Genomic DNA, 16642 nt, shown 5'->3' with positions numbered 1-16642 from the left:
CAGTGAAATTACCACTTTGATAATTTCACTGTTTTGAATTTTAGCCCCTTACGTTGTTTCAGTGAAATAATAGCGTGCACAGTACTGGGTACCAACTTAATGACGTGACGTCGTAAATGACGTCACATTGGATTATTATTTGGCGCGCTTTTCATTCAGTATTAGGTTTAATGTCGTTTTAAAACGTTTATTTGCATATAATAAAAAGAAAATTTGTTTAGTTTAGTGTAAGATCGAAATATATTTCACCTTGTGAACACCAAAAGTTCATATTTCACTCGTGGCTGCGCCACTCGTGAAATATACCTTTTGGTGCTCACTCGGTGAAATATATTCCGATCTTACACTGAACTAAACAAATATCCTCTATATATTTTCATAAATTAAGTAGCACAGTGACTAAATGTAACAAATACCGCCATATAAAAACATCAGCATTCAGTAAATAAACATCACCATACCAATTAACAAACAATTATATTTGTTCATCTTCTTTCTAATTACAGTAAAATGAGGGCCAAGACACACCTGAAACTGCAGAGGTCAAAGAACTACTATCGCAACAGAATAGGAATGAGCCATGTAATATCAAATCCCATCAAAAGTTCATTTGATATATTATGATTACAACCAATTAAGCATTCGTTCTATAGACAAAAAGTGAAATATTTGATCTTGAATAATTGAAATAAGTATTTTCTATCTCTTTACATATGAACTTTAACTTTCTTTTTATGTATATGTATGCTAATGGAAACTTACTGTGAAACTTACTATTTTGTTTTCGTGCGACTTACTATCCAGAAATTGTTCGTTTTACTTACTATACACTTGCAAAGAACATTTGTAGGCTACATACCTTCGAAATATATTTTATATGGGCTTCTACGATAACAGATGTTAATGAAAAGATTGATTTTGTGTCTTCAGTGCAGAAAGTAAGCTTATTTTCCTTAATTTAAGCACCAAATTATATCGCTTCGTGCGAATTACTATCGCTGAATGTGCAATTTTCAACCAATTCAAACAATGTTCTCAAAAACCACAAAACGTAGGATAATGCACTTTGTATTGTCATTTGAAGAAAATTAACGCGCATATGATACGCTAGGTATTGTTTTGATTTAAGAAACGTTTGTCACCTTAATTTAACATAATAAGGTACTTACCGGGACTCAGCAGTCGCCATTTTCTCGTGGGTATTACTATACAAAGTCACGTGATTCCCCCCCCGTGATAAAATAAACAAACAAAGTTTTATCAACGTTTTCAAAATTCGTTATTCTCAAAATGTTTCTACACACGGTAGATTTAACGACAGTTTTTTTCAACCCACTGGAACGGCCTTTAAAGAACGTTTCTATTGGAAACTCTGGGGCGAAAACAAATTTAACCACCAAACATAAAGTCCAACTTTATAATAATAATTATAGTTTTTCTTGACGTGTTAGAATGGAAATAGATATTAATTCTTCGTGAATTATTGTATAAATAATGCACGTTTTTCGTTCTTGTAAATGCTTTGTAATTAATCACTCAGGCCTATCGGCCTTCGTGATTATATTACTACGCATTTGAACTCAAAGCGTGCAATGCACTCAGAATTGATATCTATTTCCTAAATATATATCGTTTCATGACATGACTGGAGGATTATAACATTTGTTGTTGTTGTTGTTGTTGTTGTTGTTGTATAATTGAAATCTATTCTATTTTCAGACGTTTGCCATGACCTGATTATCTGAAAATTCCTGATTGTCAATTTATACTTCATTTCACATATCTTTTTTGACATTTTCATCTGCATGTCGGCCCACAATTTTTCACCTTTCCAACGAAATCACCCAAGAGAGGGAACTTGGCATGAAATATTCATATTAATTTCACCTGAATTACATTGTTAATAAATATAATAGCTTTTCTTTCTATATAGAAAAAGATTAAATGGAGATTTACTAAATACGGTCCAATTAATTAATTTCATTTCTCTTTCCAGTTCAAATAACTTTCTTGAATCAACATCCCGCCGACAGTTAATAAGAAATGAAGCTTCGTCGATGACATTTACATTGTATATGTCAAAGTTCAGTACGCTTGTTGTGTAACGTCCAATAAATCAGTAGTACTGTAGTGCGTAGTAGACTGAGCTGTTTTTTTTATTTTGATATCAAATAACCAGTCTGTCTTTTATAATAGTATGACTAGACAGAAAAACTGTTTCCTTATTTTATCAGATTCGAGTGTAATAAACTCATTAAGTTTTAATTGGACGATAAAAAGCAGCTACAAGTTGACTGAAAATGAGCCGCGTCACGACAAAACCAACATAATGGGTTTGCGACCAGCATGGATCCAGACCAGCCTGCGCATCCGCGTAGTCTGATCAGGATCCATGCTGTTCGCTATCAGTTTCTCTACTTATAATAGGGTTTGTAAGCGAACAGCATGGACCCTGATCAGACTGTGCGGATGCGCAGGCTGGTCTGGATCCATGCTGGTCGCAAACCCATTATGTTGGTTTTGTCGTGACGCGGCTCATATGAATTCTATCATCTCATGTTTCTTAATGAGATACATTTTGTTCTTTGATATTTCATTGAAATGAAAGTCAAATGAAAGTGTTTGAAACTGATTTAAAGAAGTCTGGTCTATAAATCTAAAGGCAACAGAGTAGAATGCTCGACAAATAAGGAACTTTTTAAATTACTTCATAAAAATAAGCGTCATTTTGTCGCCGCTTGTTTTGTTTCTCCCGCATCGCTTTCTTGAAAATACTTTAAGATTATAATTATGTGATTTATTATATATTATTACATGCTTTTCGGTGGTTTATTGAAATATATCAGTGAAATAAAAACTGATAATTTCACTGTTTTAAACAGTGAAATTACCAATTTGATAATTTCACTGTTTTGAATATTTGAGCCCGTTACGTTGTTTCATTAAAATACAAGCGTTCACAGTACTGGAAACCAACTTAATGACCTGACGTTGTAAATGACGTCACGTTGTATTATTATTTGGCGCCCTTTTCATTTGGTACTAGGTTAAAATGTCTTTTAAAACGTTTCTTTGCATATAATAAAAAAGAAAATTTGTTTAGTTTAATGTAAGATCGAATTATATTTCACCTCAAGGACACCAAAAGTTCATTTTTCACTTTTGGTGCTCACTCGGTGAAATATATTCCGATCTTACACTGAACAAAACAAATATCCTCTATCTTATAAATGAAATACTGAGAAATATAGATGGAATAAAATGCATATTTTCATTTCCGTATTTTCACTGTAAAACTTTTTTTCTGCAGTCACTGTGAAACATATTTTTCGTATTTTCACTGATGTCTTGTCGGACTACTAATACACAAATTTAATGGGTAAGTCTTTCGAATCTTAAGGTAAAAAAAAGAGGAAAAAAATCCTGTATTTAAAGAAATATATGAGGGTGATGAATATATCGAGGGGTCAACGCGAAACTAGTCTATCTGACATTTTTTCATAAAAGGTCTTTTTTACAGATTCTGAAAAGTCTTTATAGTCCTCACATTATGTGTTAAAATCTTCCTTTTCCTGTGCATAGTTAAGGACACAAAACATATTTGCCATACTATTGTATCTCAAAAGGCTATATTTGCTCAATGCGAAACTAGTCTATCTGCAAAAAATTTGCACATAGGCTAGTTTCGCATTAATATTAACATCTCTTTTTAAGTCAAGTAGCCTATGTGAAGAAATTTATATCAATTTTTCTATACAATTGCATTATTTCAATAGGTACATTAATTCAGATCATTAAAATAGTAAAACAACCTTAAAAAATTATTCCAAATCACACACATAGTTGGTAATGGCTTGCATTGAAATTTTGTTTAAACTGATATTGAATAATTTTTAAAATTTGTTCAATTCAGGCATTATATTTCTTTAATTATGATTTATTTTAACTAAGCAAACTGCAAACTAGTGTTAAGAATTTATGGAAACAACAAATTTGAGTTATTTTCAGTGTTTGTCCGTCAGTCCCGATACCAAATTTCCGGAATAACTTAAGAAAAACTTTTGATCTGTTCATAAATATGTTTAGTGGAGAAATATTTATTTCCTACTAATAATTTCTATGAATTATTGAGCTTACTCCTTAATTATAGCAATATTAATTTGCTGTCCTACATTTTCGACAGCAGTAAATGGTTTCAGCAGTTATTTGCATATTGCGCAATAATACTACGGGGGCTACAACGTTTTTATCAATCAAATACGTTCATATTTTAACTTGGATAACTTAATTCGAAATTGAAAAGGCTAAATATGGAAGTTTTTAAGATATCCCAACAAAGTATGGGAGTTTCATAGGATCAAATTTATGTACTATTTCTTGGGCTGTTATTCGGTTGAGGACAATTGCGCGTTTTTAACCGACGAAATCCCATGTGTAGATGACATAGCTCTAAACGCACCCAAGGGCACGTCCGTCGCAAAAATGAACATTAAAATTAATATCTGAGATCATGTCACACAGAAATTTCACTTAGCCTGAGAATAGAATCAACACCCCTCCATAATAAATCCAATGCTTGACTTAAATTGCCTTTTGATTTGTATTCAAGATTTTTCATCTGATTAACCTTGAAATAACTAGAAATGTGTGCAATTTTAGCCATATTCCACTTTTTTCTCAGTGTAAGGAAGTCTGACATGACAGCGTCAGCATAACAAGCAAGGGCAAATCAAAATGACTCCATCCTCTTGAACTCCGTACACAGTCCAACAACTTACTGGACAGAATGTTAAAGATATTGATTGAGTGACAAAAAAAATGTTACCTTAGTCATAAATGAAATTTTTGGTCGCAAAAATAAATGACAAACCATAAAAAACTTGCATGGTATAAGTTAAAAATTTTAACACATAGTCATGAAATACACAGTTAACTAACCTAATTACGTATTGCTTCCATAAATTCTTGCCACAAGTTTGCCTTTGAAATCTTTTTGGTGAAAGTATTTCATCTTTGGGAACATGAGTTCCGTTAATATTAACATGCTTATCATATCAGTTTGAATAATACGTGTATACCATTATCCAAGAAACTTTCTTGTTAAACGTTTGATACATACATCTTAGTCTAAGCTTCTTCACCCATATGCAAGAAGGGCCGGACATAGTAATGGAAATGAGCTTCTGTCAGGTCAATGATGTGATTTTGTTTCTGATATTGCTAGGAGAGGGAGGTATTCACTTAATTAAGTGACAAGATCCATAAAATCATGATATTTCAGCAGTTTTCTATTTCTAAATCAATTTTAACATCATTATAGCAAATCAATGTTAACATACACATGTACATGTTTTTGTTTCTGTTTTGAAGGTCTATCATGTTCTTTTCTCTAGTCCAAAGCAGATAGAAAACATTATTTGGGTTACATCTAGCCAAGATTAGAGATGTAAGATTCATCGATGATTTGTTGCATTGTGATATGCCTAGTCCTAGATGTATGCATTAAAACAAAATTTTAAATGGCACAGTGGGTTGACTGCTTTTCATTCTTAGCTCTTCTGTTTCAAATAAAAAATGTCAAGCTGTAATAATGGCTGAGTCGGTCTTGTTTTTGTCGGGAATGTGAAAAATCTTGACTGCATTCCCAAATGCAGAGTCGGTCTTGTTTTTGTTGGGAATGTGAAAAATCTTGACTGCAGTCCCAAATGCAGAGTCGGTCTTGTTTTTGTTGGGAATGTGAAAAATCTTGACTGCAGTCCCAAATGCAAACAATTTAAAAATTTGAAACTTTGCTTATCAATGTAAGATTCCAGTGTGACACAAGGGACATTAATCTAAAAGCTAAATATTTGGTGTCAGACGTCCCTTTTTAACATACAATTTTTATTAAAATTGTTCATTAAGTTTAATGATTTAAAGACCATCTATGATTTCAATATTAAACTCGGAACTCTTACATATATCAAAAGAAAGATGTTAGATTTCCTGCAAGCAAAATTTTAAGGAGTTATGCCCCTTTCCAACTTCGAAACTCTATTAGTTATGTTCCCTCATTGGATAGAAATTCTATATAGCAAAATAGAATTTCTTTCTTCATCAAAAGTTAGCTGAATGACATGGTATTGTGCACAGATTCATCAAAGACTGGTTAACATGCTTCTGTGAACTGCATCATTTTAAGATGGCAACCATTGCTGTCTGGGAGAGGAGTTGGGGAAGAAGGGGATGGCCCTTTACTAAATTACCTTTGTATTTACAAAAATATTTGAAGATGACTTACATTTGTCTTGTCTGCTTGAAAGTAAGAAGGAAAATTGTCATATTGTAGGATTAAGGATAACATTTGTCATATCCTATTAAGAATTTATAAACAGTAGTTTGTGAAACCAAGTCATGTAATTTTAAATACTGATTTCTATGATACAGATATATACATAGAATATATATATATATATATAGAATATAAGTAATGTTTCTATTGTTTGCACTGTATGTGTTTAATTAACATTAATCAAATTATAAAATAATTCTTTTCAAGCCTGAACTGAATTTTTTTTCTACCGACTGTATCTCTAAATAAAAGCACAAAAATGCATGTTAATTAAATCAATTTGCTAAAAAATTGATATAACATGAACATTTTCAAAGCTCTGAATGTTTTAATTGATACAACTGTATAGAAATAAAAAACAAAAGAAAAATAAACATTTAATTGCCATACATTCATATCCTAAATATCACTTAGACTAGTTTCGCACAAAATTTCTTGTCAATTTTTTCAGAAAATTCAGAGCGAAACTAGTCTAAGTGAATTTTTCATAAGATCATTAAAAAACTGTTTTTCTATCATATATTGTTATTATAACATACCCTGACGCACTAGTGTGCTTTTTTAATAAAATCACATAGAATAGTTTCGCATTCAGTCTTTAAGCCATTTATGACAATATTCTGGCGTGAAACTATTCTATGTGACATTTCTTACTAAAACATCATTTTTAATGAACAGATTATCAAAACTGAAAAAAGTATGGTTGAAGTTCTCTTAAATACATACTATATCCATATTATATTGAAAAATTCTGAAAATGTAACAAATGAGACAGTTTTTTCCTTCTCCTGAACATTTTTAGAAAATGCACATAGACTAGTTTCGCGTTGAGCCCTCGATATAGAGGATAATTAATACTTTAATAAAATTATATTTAGCGAGCCTCTATCGAGCAGAATTTTATTTTATTCAACGAGTTCAATAAATTCAGAAATGAACACATACTAGTATAGAGGATATTGAATGAGTGTAAGTTCAATACTGAATTTATTGCACGAGTTGAATAAAATTATATTATGCGAGCCTCTATAGTAACAAAATTGCATATGATTTCAACTGGTTACGAGTGTCACGTGACCTATTATGAGTTTACGGCTCAGGACCGAGAACTAGTTATCAACCCGCAGAACATGTGCACGTGCACAAACTGAAACAATGACGTCATATTAAGTCATCAAACAGTTAATTGTAAAAGTGAAAGTAGGTTATCAGCACGAATCGCTTGATTTTATTATGGGAGCTTTTAAAGGTGTACTTCGTACAAACACATTTTTGTAACTATTGAAATTTGAAGAAATAAAACGACAAATTCATTCCGAAAATAAATGAAAATAAAACTTCTAGATTTCACTGCTTTGAACACACAAATATCTCTGTACAGAACAGTAGAAGTGTAGACAAGAATTTCAACGAAAGAACTTCAAAGTTTAGTGTTTTTTTAAAAACAAAATGCTACTATTAGATCAACCAAGAGTATGGCCGAACGTGATAATCGGCCCTGAATTGAATAATGCCCTCGGGCTGAAGCCCTCGGGGCCATTATTCATTTTGCGGGCCGATTATTACCTTCCTCTACTTTATCGTGTATTAATCTCTTATTACTTATGAACTCAAATTTGATATAAATCTATGCGCTAAAGGTTTCATGTGATCAGTTGCGATAGCTCCCCAGATATCTGATTTCATTGACCTTTAGTCTCGCTTTGTCAGCATTTTTAATGACGAAATGTGTCAATTATTCACAGACGGTTTTGTTTATCTCTTGACAACATAAATTCTTGCACATTTTTAATTGATGTCAAACGGCAGAGGTTTGCGGCTTTCGAGACTATACCTTGCTGGTTTGTACAGTTAATCATTCGTAATGTTTGCAGGCTGATCTTGCATTGACAGATATTTTACACCAGTGTATCTTCAAACAAAATGTAGTAGATCAGCTCGTTTCTTCGTATATGTTAGTGTTCATCCTTAGCTGTTCTACAGAAATTAGAAACATTCTCCTGTCGCTATCGCTCCCGTCGAAGTTTCTAATTTCTGTAGAACAGCACGGATGAACACTAACATATACTTAGTGTCAAGCTTTATTTGGCGCTTGATTACGTCACTACGCGGTACTATGAAGCACTATGAAAAATAGAAGGCGACTATGAACGGATTTCAATATAGTATCGACTTTTTTTCTTCTATGTATATGTTAGTGTTCATCCGTGCTGTTCTACAGAAATTAGAAACTTCGACGGGAGCGATAGCGACAGGAGAATGTTTCTAATTTCTGTAGAACAGCTAAGGATGAACACTAACATATTTAGTGTCAAGCTTTATTTGGCCCTTGATTACGTCACTACGCGGTACTATGAAGCACTATGAAAAATAGAAGGCGACTATGAACGGATTTCAATATAGTATCGACTTTTTTTCTTCTATGAAAATTAACACACATAATTTTTAAGAAATACAGCGTTTTCATTGGATGACAAATAAAGCTGGACACTAAGAAAATTAACACACATAATTTTTAAGAAATACAGCGTTTTCATTGGATGACAAATAAAGCTGGACACTAAGAAAATTAACACACATAATTTTTAAGAAATACAGCGTTTTCATTGGATGACAAATAAAGCTGGACACTAAGAAAATTAACACACATAATTTTTAAGAAATACAGCGTTTTCATTGGATGACAAATAAAGCTGGACACTAAGAAAATTAACACACATAATTTTTAAGAAATACAGCGTTTTCATTGGATGACAAATAAAGCTGGACACTAATTTCAAAAGCAGTACGGTAGTCCTTGTCAGATTATATAAAACAATTTATAACACGGAATTAATAAAGAATATAATACATAAAAGTCTGGTGCATTTTCTAACTTCCGAGTAAAGGTGACATAAAATATAAAACAGATAAATGTATCTAAAACACTATTTTTAATAAGGATCATCACTTCAAATGTACAATGTATGTTTTAATATGCCTTGCAGACTAGTCATTCGAACTGGGTACATTTTTGTTAATAAATAGAAATAAATAGATCATCTTGAAATGTTTGATCATAGTTTATAACAATGAATATAATTATAAAATTAATTTAGATCTATTCGATGTTCATTTTTACATAGGAAACAAAAACTGTTTAAATGCTTAATTGATTGTTCACGGATTTATATATATTTAAGATCCGTGGTTAAATGTATGCACATTATAGAATTGTGCAATTATCATTTGCTTCAGGTGAGCTAGCAGGTCTGTGTTTCCTGTCACGTGATCTGTCTCGGTCACGTGATTTACTTCGATGGCGGCGGTATTGGTGCTGATGGTAATCATATGGGCTTCGGGATCGCCGCTTGTTCTTCCAGAGAGAGCGTCTTGTGATGCTCCGTCTGTTTAAATCTTTACTTGACTCTGTAATTTTAACTTTTTGTTTTACAGACGATGATGAACAAGGATGCTGGATATGATGGTTCCCCTCCTCTCTTTCACTTCTCAAAGGATTTGGTTCGACTGCCCTAGACGAACTTTTCTTACATCGGTCATATCGCCTGCTCGCTTCAAAATTTTGTTTCTCGTTGCCTTTTTCAAATGATGATTCTAAATCAAGCCAAGTTAATGGTCCATCAGGATTCTCTGTATGCGCATTACCTTTGTTTTTTAATTCTGACGTATGACCATGATGTGGTTTGAAATGTTTAATTTTCTTTTTTGCCCCACAAGATTTCCGTAAAAGTCGTGATCGGCTACCGCTTCTCGACCGACTGCAGCTTTGGTTACGGTTATATTGGTCTCGACTTTTACTGCGTTTATTATTTCCGGTATATGGTGAAATCTCTTTTGAACTTTCTGTACTTGAATCTTTTAACCATTTCTGAATAGATTTCTTTTTAGAATGGGTTAAACCATTGTCTTTATTTTTTCGGGGAGATGGGGTTTTCACTTCCCTGTTTTGTCCTGTAGTACGTTTTGGCCCCGTCTGTTGCTTAGCCTGGTTTTTACTTTGATTTTTGGATTCTTTTCTATTATGCCGGGGTAAAACACTTTTTATAATTTCGGGCGATTTCATTTTGTCAGGAGATGCTACTTGGTAAACCGTTATTATCTTTCCTCTTGATGCCGACGACTGGACCGCGATTGGTGTATAGACGGTGAACAAATTATCGCTATCAGTATCATCAGCACCATGACTATCGGAAAGAAGTGGTAAACTTTCTAAAACTCGGGAGTTCACGTTTGAAAATGTTTTATTATTTACCGTCGACGTCTCTTTGCATTTAATTTTGTTTTTCTTCTCCTTCTTCTTTGGTGTTCTAAAACTATTGTTATTAATATTTTCCAGTCCTGAACTAGCTGCATCCTTTATTAAGAAGTTTGACCTCAATGTCTTCATGAATGCTCTAGTCATCCCATCCACATTCCAAAGTTCAGAAAACGATTGAACACGCCCATTTAGTTTACGGAAATTAACAATCCGACTGGCAAGCTCGCTTGAAATACCAGAGTTTGAAGCTAACGTTCTTGATGTGCATTGATTTATATCCGCCATGTTTGTTTATCAACTTCCGGTTCGTCAAATATCTCTGACGTCACTATCGCGCATTTTTTACCGAAATATCTTTACGTAAATATCGCAAGCGCTCTCTATGGAAATGCGTGAAAAAGAAAAAGGCGTTGACAGCTAATTCCTCTCCATGTAGATTTTTTTTAACAAAAACTTTAATTAATTTTAAGCATAAGCACTTACTAACTATCACAACCATTAAATAAAATATTAGTTTAAAAATTAAACTGAGCTTATAAAGGCCTTCTCCTTATAGATTTACAATGCATAAAATACGGTATGACAGTATATGTGACTTGCTTGAAATATATCTGATTTTACATTGTTTTTAAGAAGTTAAAGTCAAAATTGTTTCTAACATTTAGTTATAATATAAAGCAAAAATATATACAAAAAATGAATGAGAATACAAGACTGCATCATTTTGTTATATAAAATTAAAGAGAAATAACGTAAATTAAGATAGAAAGAAATGAAGGAAGAAACTTTCAGCAAAATAGAAAAGAAGGAGAAATAAATGAAATGTGGATCATTCGGATAGTTCAACGATTTAAATGGGAAGTATTTAGTGATTTGAGCTGATGTGAATATGCTTAAGAGAATCTCCTGCTTTCTCGGATGTATGTATGAACGGCTTCAAACAGTCTTCTGTTTGCATCATCACTAATGTTTGGGTCTATATTAAATAACTTTTGGAGAGTTGGAAAAATAGTAGATATAGTGTTAAGAAAAGAGGCCCTGCTGTCAGCATAGCGTTGACATTCAAAGAAAAAGTGGTAATTACTTTCCACTATGCCACACTGACAAAGAGGAGATGGAGAAATAATTTCTTAAATAGATGTTGATTTAGAGAACTACATTCAGTACGAAGTCGAGCATGAAAGATCTGCCATTTTCTATCGCCTTCATAGAAATAAATCGGACAACCAGAGCTGCTTCGTCTCAAATGGGATTTGAAAGCAAACAGTGAACGTAAATTTTGTACTTCAGTTGGAAGGGCGTTCCATTTATTCAGAGCAGTTTGAAGAAAAGCATTTTGATAAAGAGTTGTTCGTGTTCGAATAACCTGAATATTTGAACCATTGCGTAGATCGTACCTTGAATTTTCGCCTACTGTAGGCACAAGTAATCTGGTGTTAAGCCATTTGTCATTTTATAAAGTAAGATAAGCATGTGATTATTTCTTCGAGATTCTAAGGATTCCCAAGGGACTTCACTATGGAGTTTATCTAATGATACAAGTTTTGTAGCACCGCACACAATACGAGACGCTTCATTTTGAATTTTGTCAAGCTCAAGTTTCTCATATTTTGTGCAGTTTAGATAGACAACATCGGCGTATTCCAAAATCGGTCGGATGAAAGTTAAATATATCACTTCAAGAGATCTACGGTCAAGCTGAAACTTCAATTTCCTCATAATGTGTATTCTCTTCCAGGCTCGTTCGGTAATATAGTTAATGTGACAATGCCACGAGCAATCGTCTGAAAGGTGGAGGCCATGCAAGATGTTTGTGACTGTTGACGGTTGTTATTTGTTGGTTATGCATAAGAAGTGAAGGATGAAAGGGTTTATTTCTTTTACAAGAGATAACCATAGATTTAGACTTCGATGGATTGAAAGTAACCAGCCATTTTTCAGCCCGAGCTGATATCTTGTCTATATCAGATTGAAGTGCTTCAGCAGCAGAAGCAGGGTAGTCAACAATAATATGTAAACTGGTATCGTCAGCAAAAAGATTAATTTTAGAGCCTACTAGTATATCTTCCACGATGTCATTGATGAAAACAAGAAATAGTAGCGGCCCAATGATGGAGAATTGGGGTACTCCAGCCTTTACTATCGACCAGTCTGATTGGACCCCAGGTAGTATAACCGCCTGGTGCCTGTTAGTAAGATAGTCAGAAAACCAGTTAAGTAGACAACCGTCTACTCCAGCAGCTTTCAGCTTAAAGAGAAGACCTTTGTGCCAGACTTTATCGAACGCTTTACTCTTGAAATGTGATTTAAACAATTTAAGACTTGAAAAATTTCTCTTTTTTTTTAGGAATAGTGGCTAACTTAAAAGCCGCCACCTACCTTACATGTTCAAAGTTATTGAACGCATTGGATCGTAGAGGCAGATTTAATTAAAGAATGCAGTCTTAGTTTCTGTGTGTTTCTACCAATACTAACTACTGGTAAATGTGGATAAATAGATAATATCAGGCTAGTGTCTGATATTACAAAATTAATCAGAAAAGGCAAAGAAAAAAAGGGACGAAGCTATGCATAGCCTGCCGATCCTGATAAAATCTATAATATCAGACACTTCTTTTGTATTATATTTATCATGTTTTCAATTTTAATATGAGTTACTTTCTTTAAATTTCAAATGAAACAAATATGTCAAGAACCTCACGAGTCCATGCCGCGCGGAGTAAAATGCCCATTGTAATACCTTTAAGAAATAGTCCAAATTTAGGTAATAAAAGATCAACAAAGTGAAAATATTACTGTTCATATTTGCGAAATTATATATTTATGACATCTTGTTTATAATGCGCTTTTGGAAGATCAATCCTAATGTGATGAAATAACCTCAAACCGCGTTCTTTGGATTTCATTTAGTCGTATTGCGCAGTGAATCGGACATCATGCAGTTCTATTTTCCGGTATGATTTGTGCGAAACTTGTCCGTGAAAACTTTTAAGTATTTTTCTCTGAAATCGTTTAAGTGAAATTACAACGCATGTTATATCTTTATTATGAAATATAAATACGATGACAGGTGAATACTCAAATAAAGTTTTCATATTAAATAGAGAATATTAAATTCGTGTAAGTTCATTGCTGAATTTATTGCACTCGTTGAATAAAATAATATTATGCTCGCCAGAGGCTCGCATAATATAATTTTATTCAACTCGTGCAATAAATTCAGTATTGAACTTACACTCATTCAATATCCTCTATATCACTATATGGTCTAAAGGGAAACTAAAGTTGTTTTAGTCATATTAAACAAGTTTTCCATTACATTGAGGTGGTCATTTGAACAGTTTTGACGGTGTTTTCTATGGTGGCTGGTACGCTTTTGTGGGTCGCGTCAACTGGCGCTAACGACAACACGACAAAGCGTCAAACGGCGTGTTGTCGCGCTGTCGTCCTGTCTCTAGCGCGGCACGCCAAATGACGCGTTGTCATGCGGCGTGTTGACACGATGTCACATTTTATCCTGTCACTTGTATCAATTTCGGCCCGATAACAAGGTGCCGTATATTTTTACTGATCTACGGCACTTGATCACGTGGTATGCATGGTTGCCGGACTACTTTTCAAGGAAAAATATAAAATCTGTCGTTAAATCTTCTGTGTGTAGGGAAACGTTGATAAAACTTTGTTTGTTTATTTTATTTCACTCTATAATTTTTCGAAGCGAAATACAAATTATTAAAAGTGAAATAAATGTAAAACTTAACTCGTTTGCGATATTAAAATAGCGTACTAAATTTGATTGTTTTGCACGTGCTGTTTGGCGCTACATTGTGACGTCACGTAAACAATACTTTAAACGTCTGTACAGCGTTAACGACTGAATAAAAGATATTGGTGTTCGAATTCATTTTCTTAGTTAGACCATTTTCTTTCATTCTAGATAGTTTTCACAACAAAATTAGACAAAAAAATGTTTTTATTTATCACATTTTTCAAACAAAATGGCGCCCTCAATGTGAAAATACACAGGGAGATAATAAGAACGGCGAGTGCATTGTTGTAGAATAATGCACGCTTCGGGCCTTCTTTGTTTATACAGAAACATTTCCGATAGTGTGATTAAAGTTTGTTTGCCTAATAAAATTCTTTAAAAAAAATGGTGACAGGATAAATAGAATAATAGGTTGGTGTCGTGGATGGGAAAAGTTTATCTGGCTCTGCTCCGGAATTTATTGGGTTCGCCTTCGGCTCACCCAATAAATTCCTCCGCCTCGCCAGATAAACTTTCTCCATCCACGGCACCAACCTATTATTCTCTATGTCGCTCGGTTCAAATTGAAGGATTGGCTTATAAGCCAAGCGACAGGGCGACATCGCACCGCACGACAACGCGCCGATTGGCGTGCCGCGCTAGAGACAGGGCGACAAGACGACAGCGCGACAACGCCTTGGCGCTTTGTCGTGTTGTCGCTGGCGACAGGACGACAAAAAAGACGATCGTTCGACAACGCGCCGTTTTGGCGCTTTGTCGTGTTGTCGCTAGCGCCAACTAGACGCACAAAAGCGTACCAAATCAGCCACCATAGTTTTCCGACTAACAAGGAAATTCTCATATTTTATAGAAAGATCAATAGTATTTTAATCATATGTCGGCGAGTATTCGGAAGGGTGGTAACTCGTCATGAACGGAATGCTCAAGCATTTTGTCTTGTTACTAGCACAGCCCTTGAACTTGACGTACATTATTTTTAAATGGCGACCAAAAATACTTTTATGGTTGTATTTATTTTATATTTATTTCCCTTATTTATTAAGCACTGTAAAATCCCAGTTCTTAGCGATCAAAACTTACATTCTATCACTATCGGAAATTTTCCTATATAGACAAAGAAGGCCGGAAGCGTGCATTATTCTACAACAATGCACTCGCCGTTCTTATTACCTCGCCATTTTTTTTAAAAAATCTGATAAATAAAAACAATTTTTTGTCGAATTTTGTTGTGAAAACTATCTAGAATGAAAGAAAATGGTCTAACTAAGAAAATTAATCCGAACACCAATATCTTTAATTCAGTCGTTAACGTTGTACAGGCGTTTAAAGTGTTGTTTACGTGACGTCAAAATGTAGCGCCAAACAGCACGTGCAAAACAATCAAATCAAGTACGCCATTTTAATGTCGCAAACAGTTAAGTTTTACATTTATTTCACTTTTAATAATTTGTATTTAGCTTGAAAAATTATAGAGTGAAATAAAATAAACAAACAAAGTTTTATCAACGTTTTCAAAATTCGTTATTCTCAAAATGTTTCTACACACGGTAAATTGTACGACAGTTTTTTCAACCCACTGGAACAGCCTTTAAAGAACGTTTCTATTGGAAACTCTGAGACGAAAACAAATTAAACCACCAAACATAAAGTCCAACTTTAAAATAATAATTATATTTTTTCTTGACGTGTTAGAATGGAAATAGATATTAATTCTTCGTGCATTATTGTATAATAATGCACGGTTTTCGTTCAAATGCTTTGTAATTAATCACTCAGGCCTATCGGCCTTCGTGATTATATTACTACGCATTTGAACTCTAACCGTGCATTATTCTACAACAATGCACTCAGAATTGATATTTATTTCCTAAGTAAAATAAATGCTAACAAAGTTGAAAGCTTTATATACAGGTCTTTTCCAAAATTATTTCACTGCCCAGTTTTTTGTTGTTGTTGTTTTTTATGAATTTTTTTGGAGGTGGGGGGTCAGCAGAACGTCACTAATTATTAAATATCGAAATAACTTTGGGTAATGCATTAAATGAGTGTCCGCGAGATTTGCAGTATATTCCAAAAAAATGTAATATGACAAAAAGCATAGGAAATCCTTTGCAACATTTTGTCATAAACAAAGTTCGCTCCACCATAATGAAAGGGTACGTCCGACAGAGCACGTTTTTTATTATTATCACGAAAACCTAGGTCTTGTTTTAGCTGGAAAAACGGATTACGTTTGCCCGGCATATGAGACAGTTTGTAACAGTATTGCATTCCATTAACCTTG

At 33.7% G+C, this 16642-nt stretch overlaps 1 protein-coding gene across 1 annotated transcript; it reads right to left on the bottom strand.

Moving 5' to 3' along the window:
- Positions 1–9536: 9536 nt before the first annotated feature.
- On the bottom strand, positions 9537–10874 carry LOC132715070 (serine/threonine-protein kinase fray2-like). The gene has a single exon (XM_060698043.1). The coding sequence runs from the start codon at positions 10872–10874 to the stop codon at positions 9537–9539; it is 1338 nt and encodes a 445-aa protein (XP_060554026.1).
- Between the last annotated feature and the right edge of the window lie 5768 nt (positions 10875–16642).

The sequence above is a fragment of the Ruditapes philippinarum genome, unplaced genomic scaffold (assembly GCF_026571515.1).
Source record: "Ruditapes philippinarum isolate M1 unplaced genomic scaffold, ASM2657151v2 ctg6543_1_1_1_1, whole genome shotgun sequence".
Taxonomy (NCBI): domain Eukaryota; kingdom Metazoa; phylum Mollusca; class Bivalvia; order Venerida; family Veneridae; genus Ruditapes; species Ruditapes philippinarum.
This window is presented reverse-complemented; position numbering and strand designations above follow the sequence as displayed.

Coding starts and splice junctions, on each gene's coding strand:
- LOC132715070 (XM_060698043.1), bottom strand. CDS start 10,874: ATGGCGGATATAAATCAATGCACATCAAGAACGTTAGCTTCAAACTCT.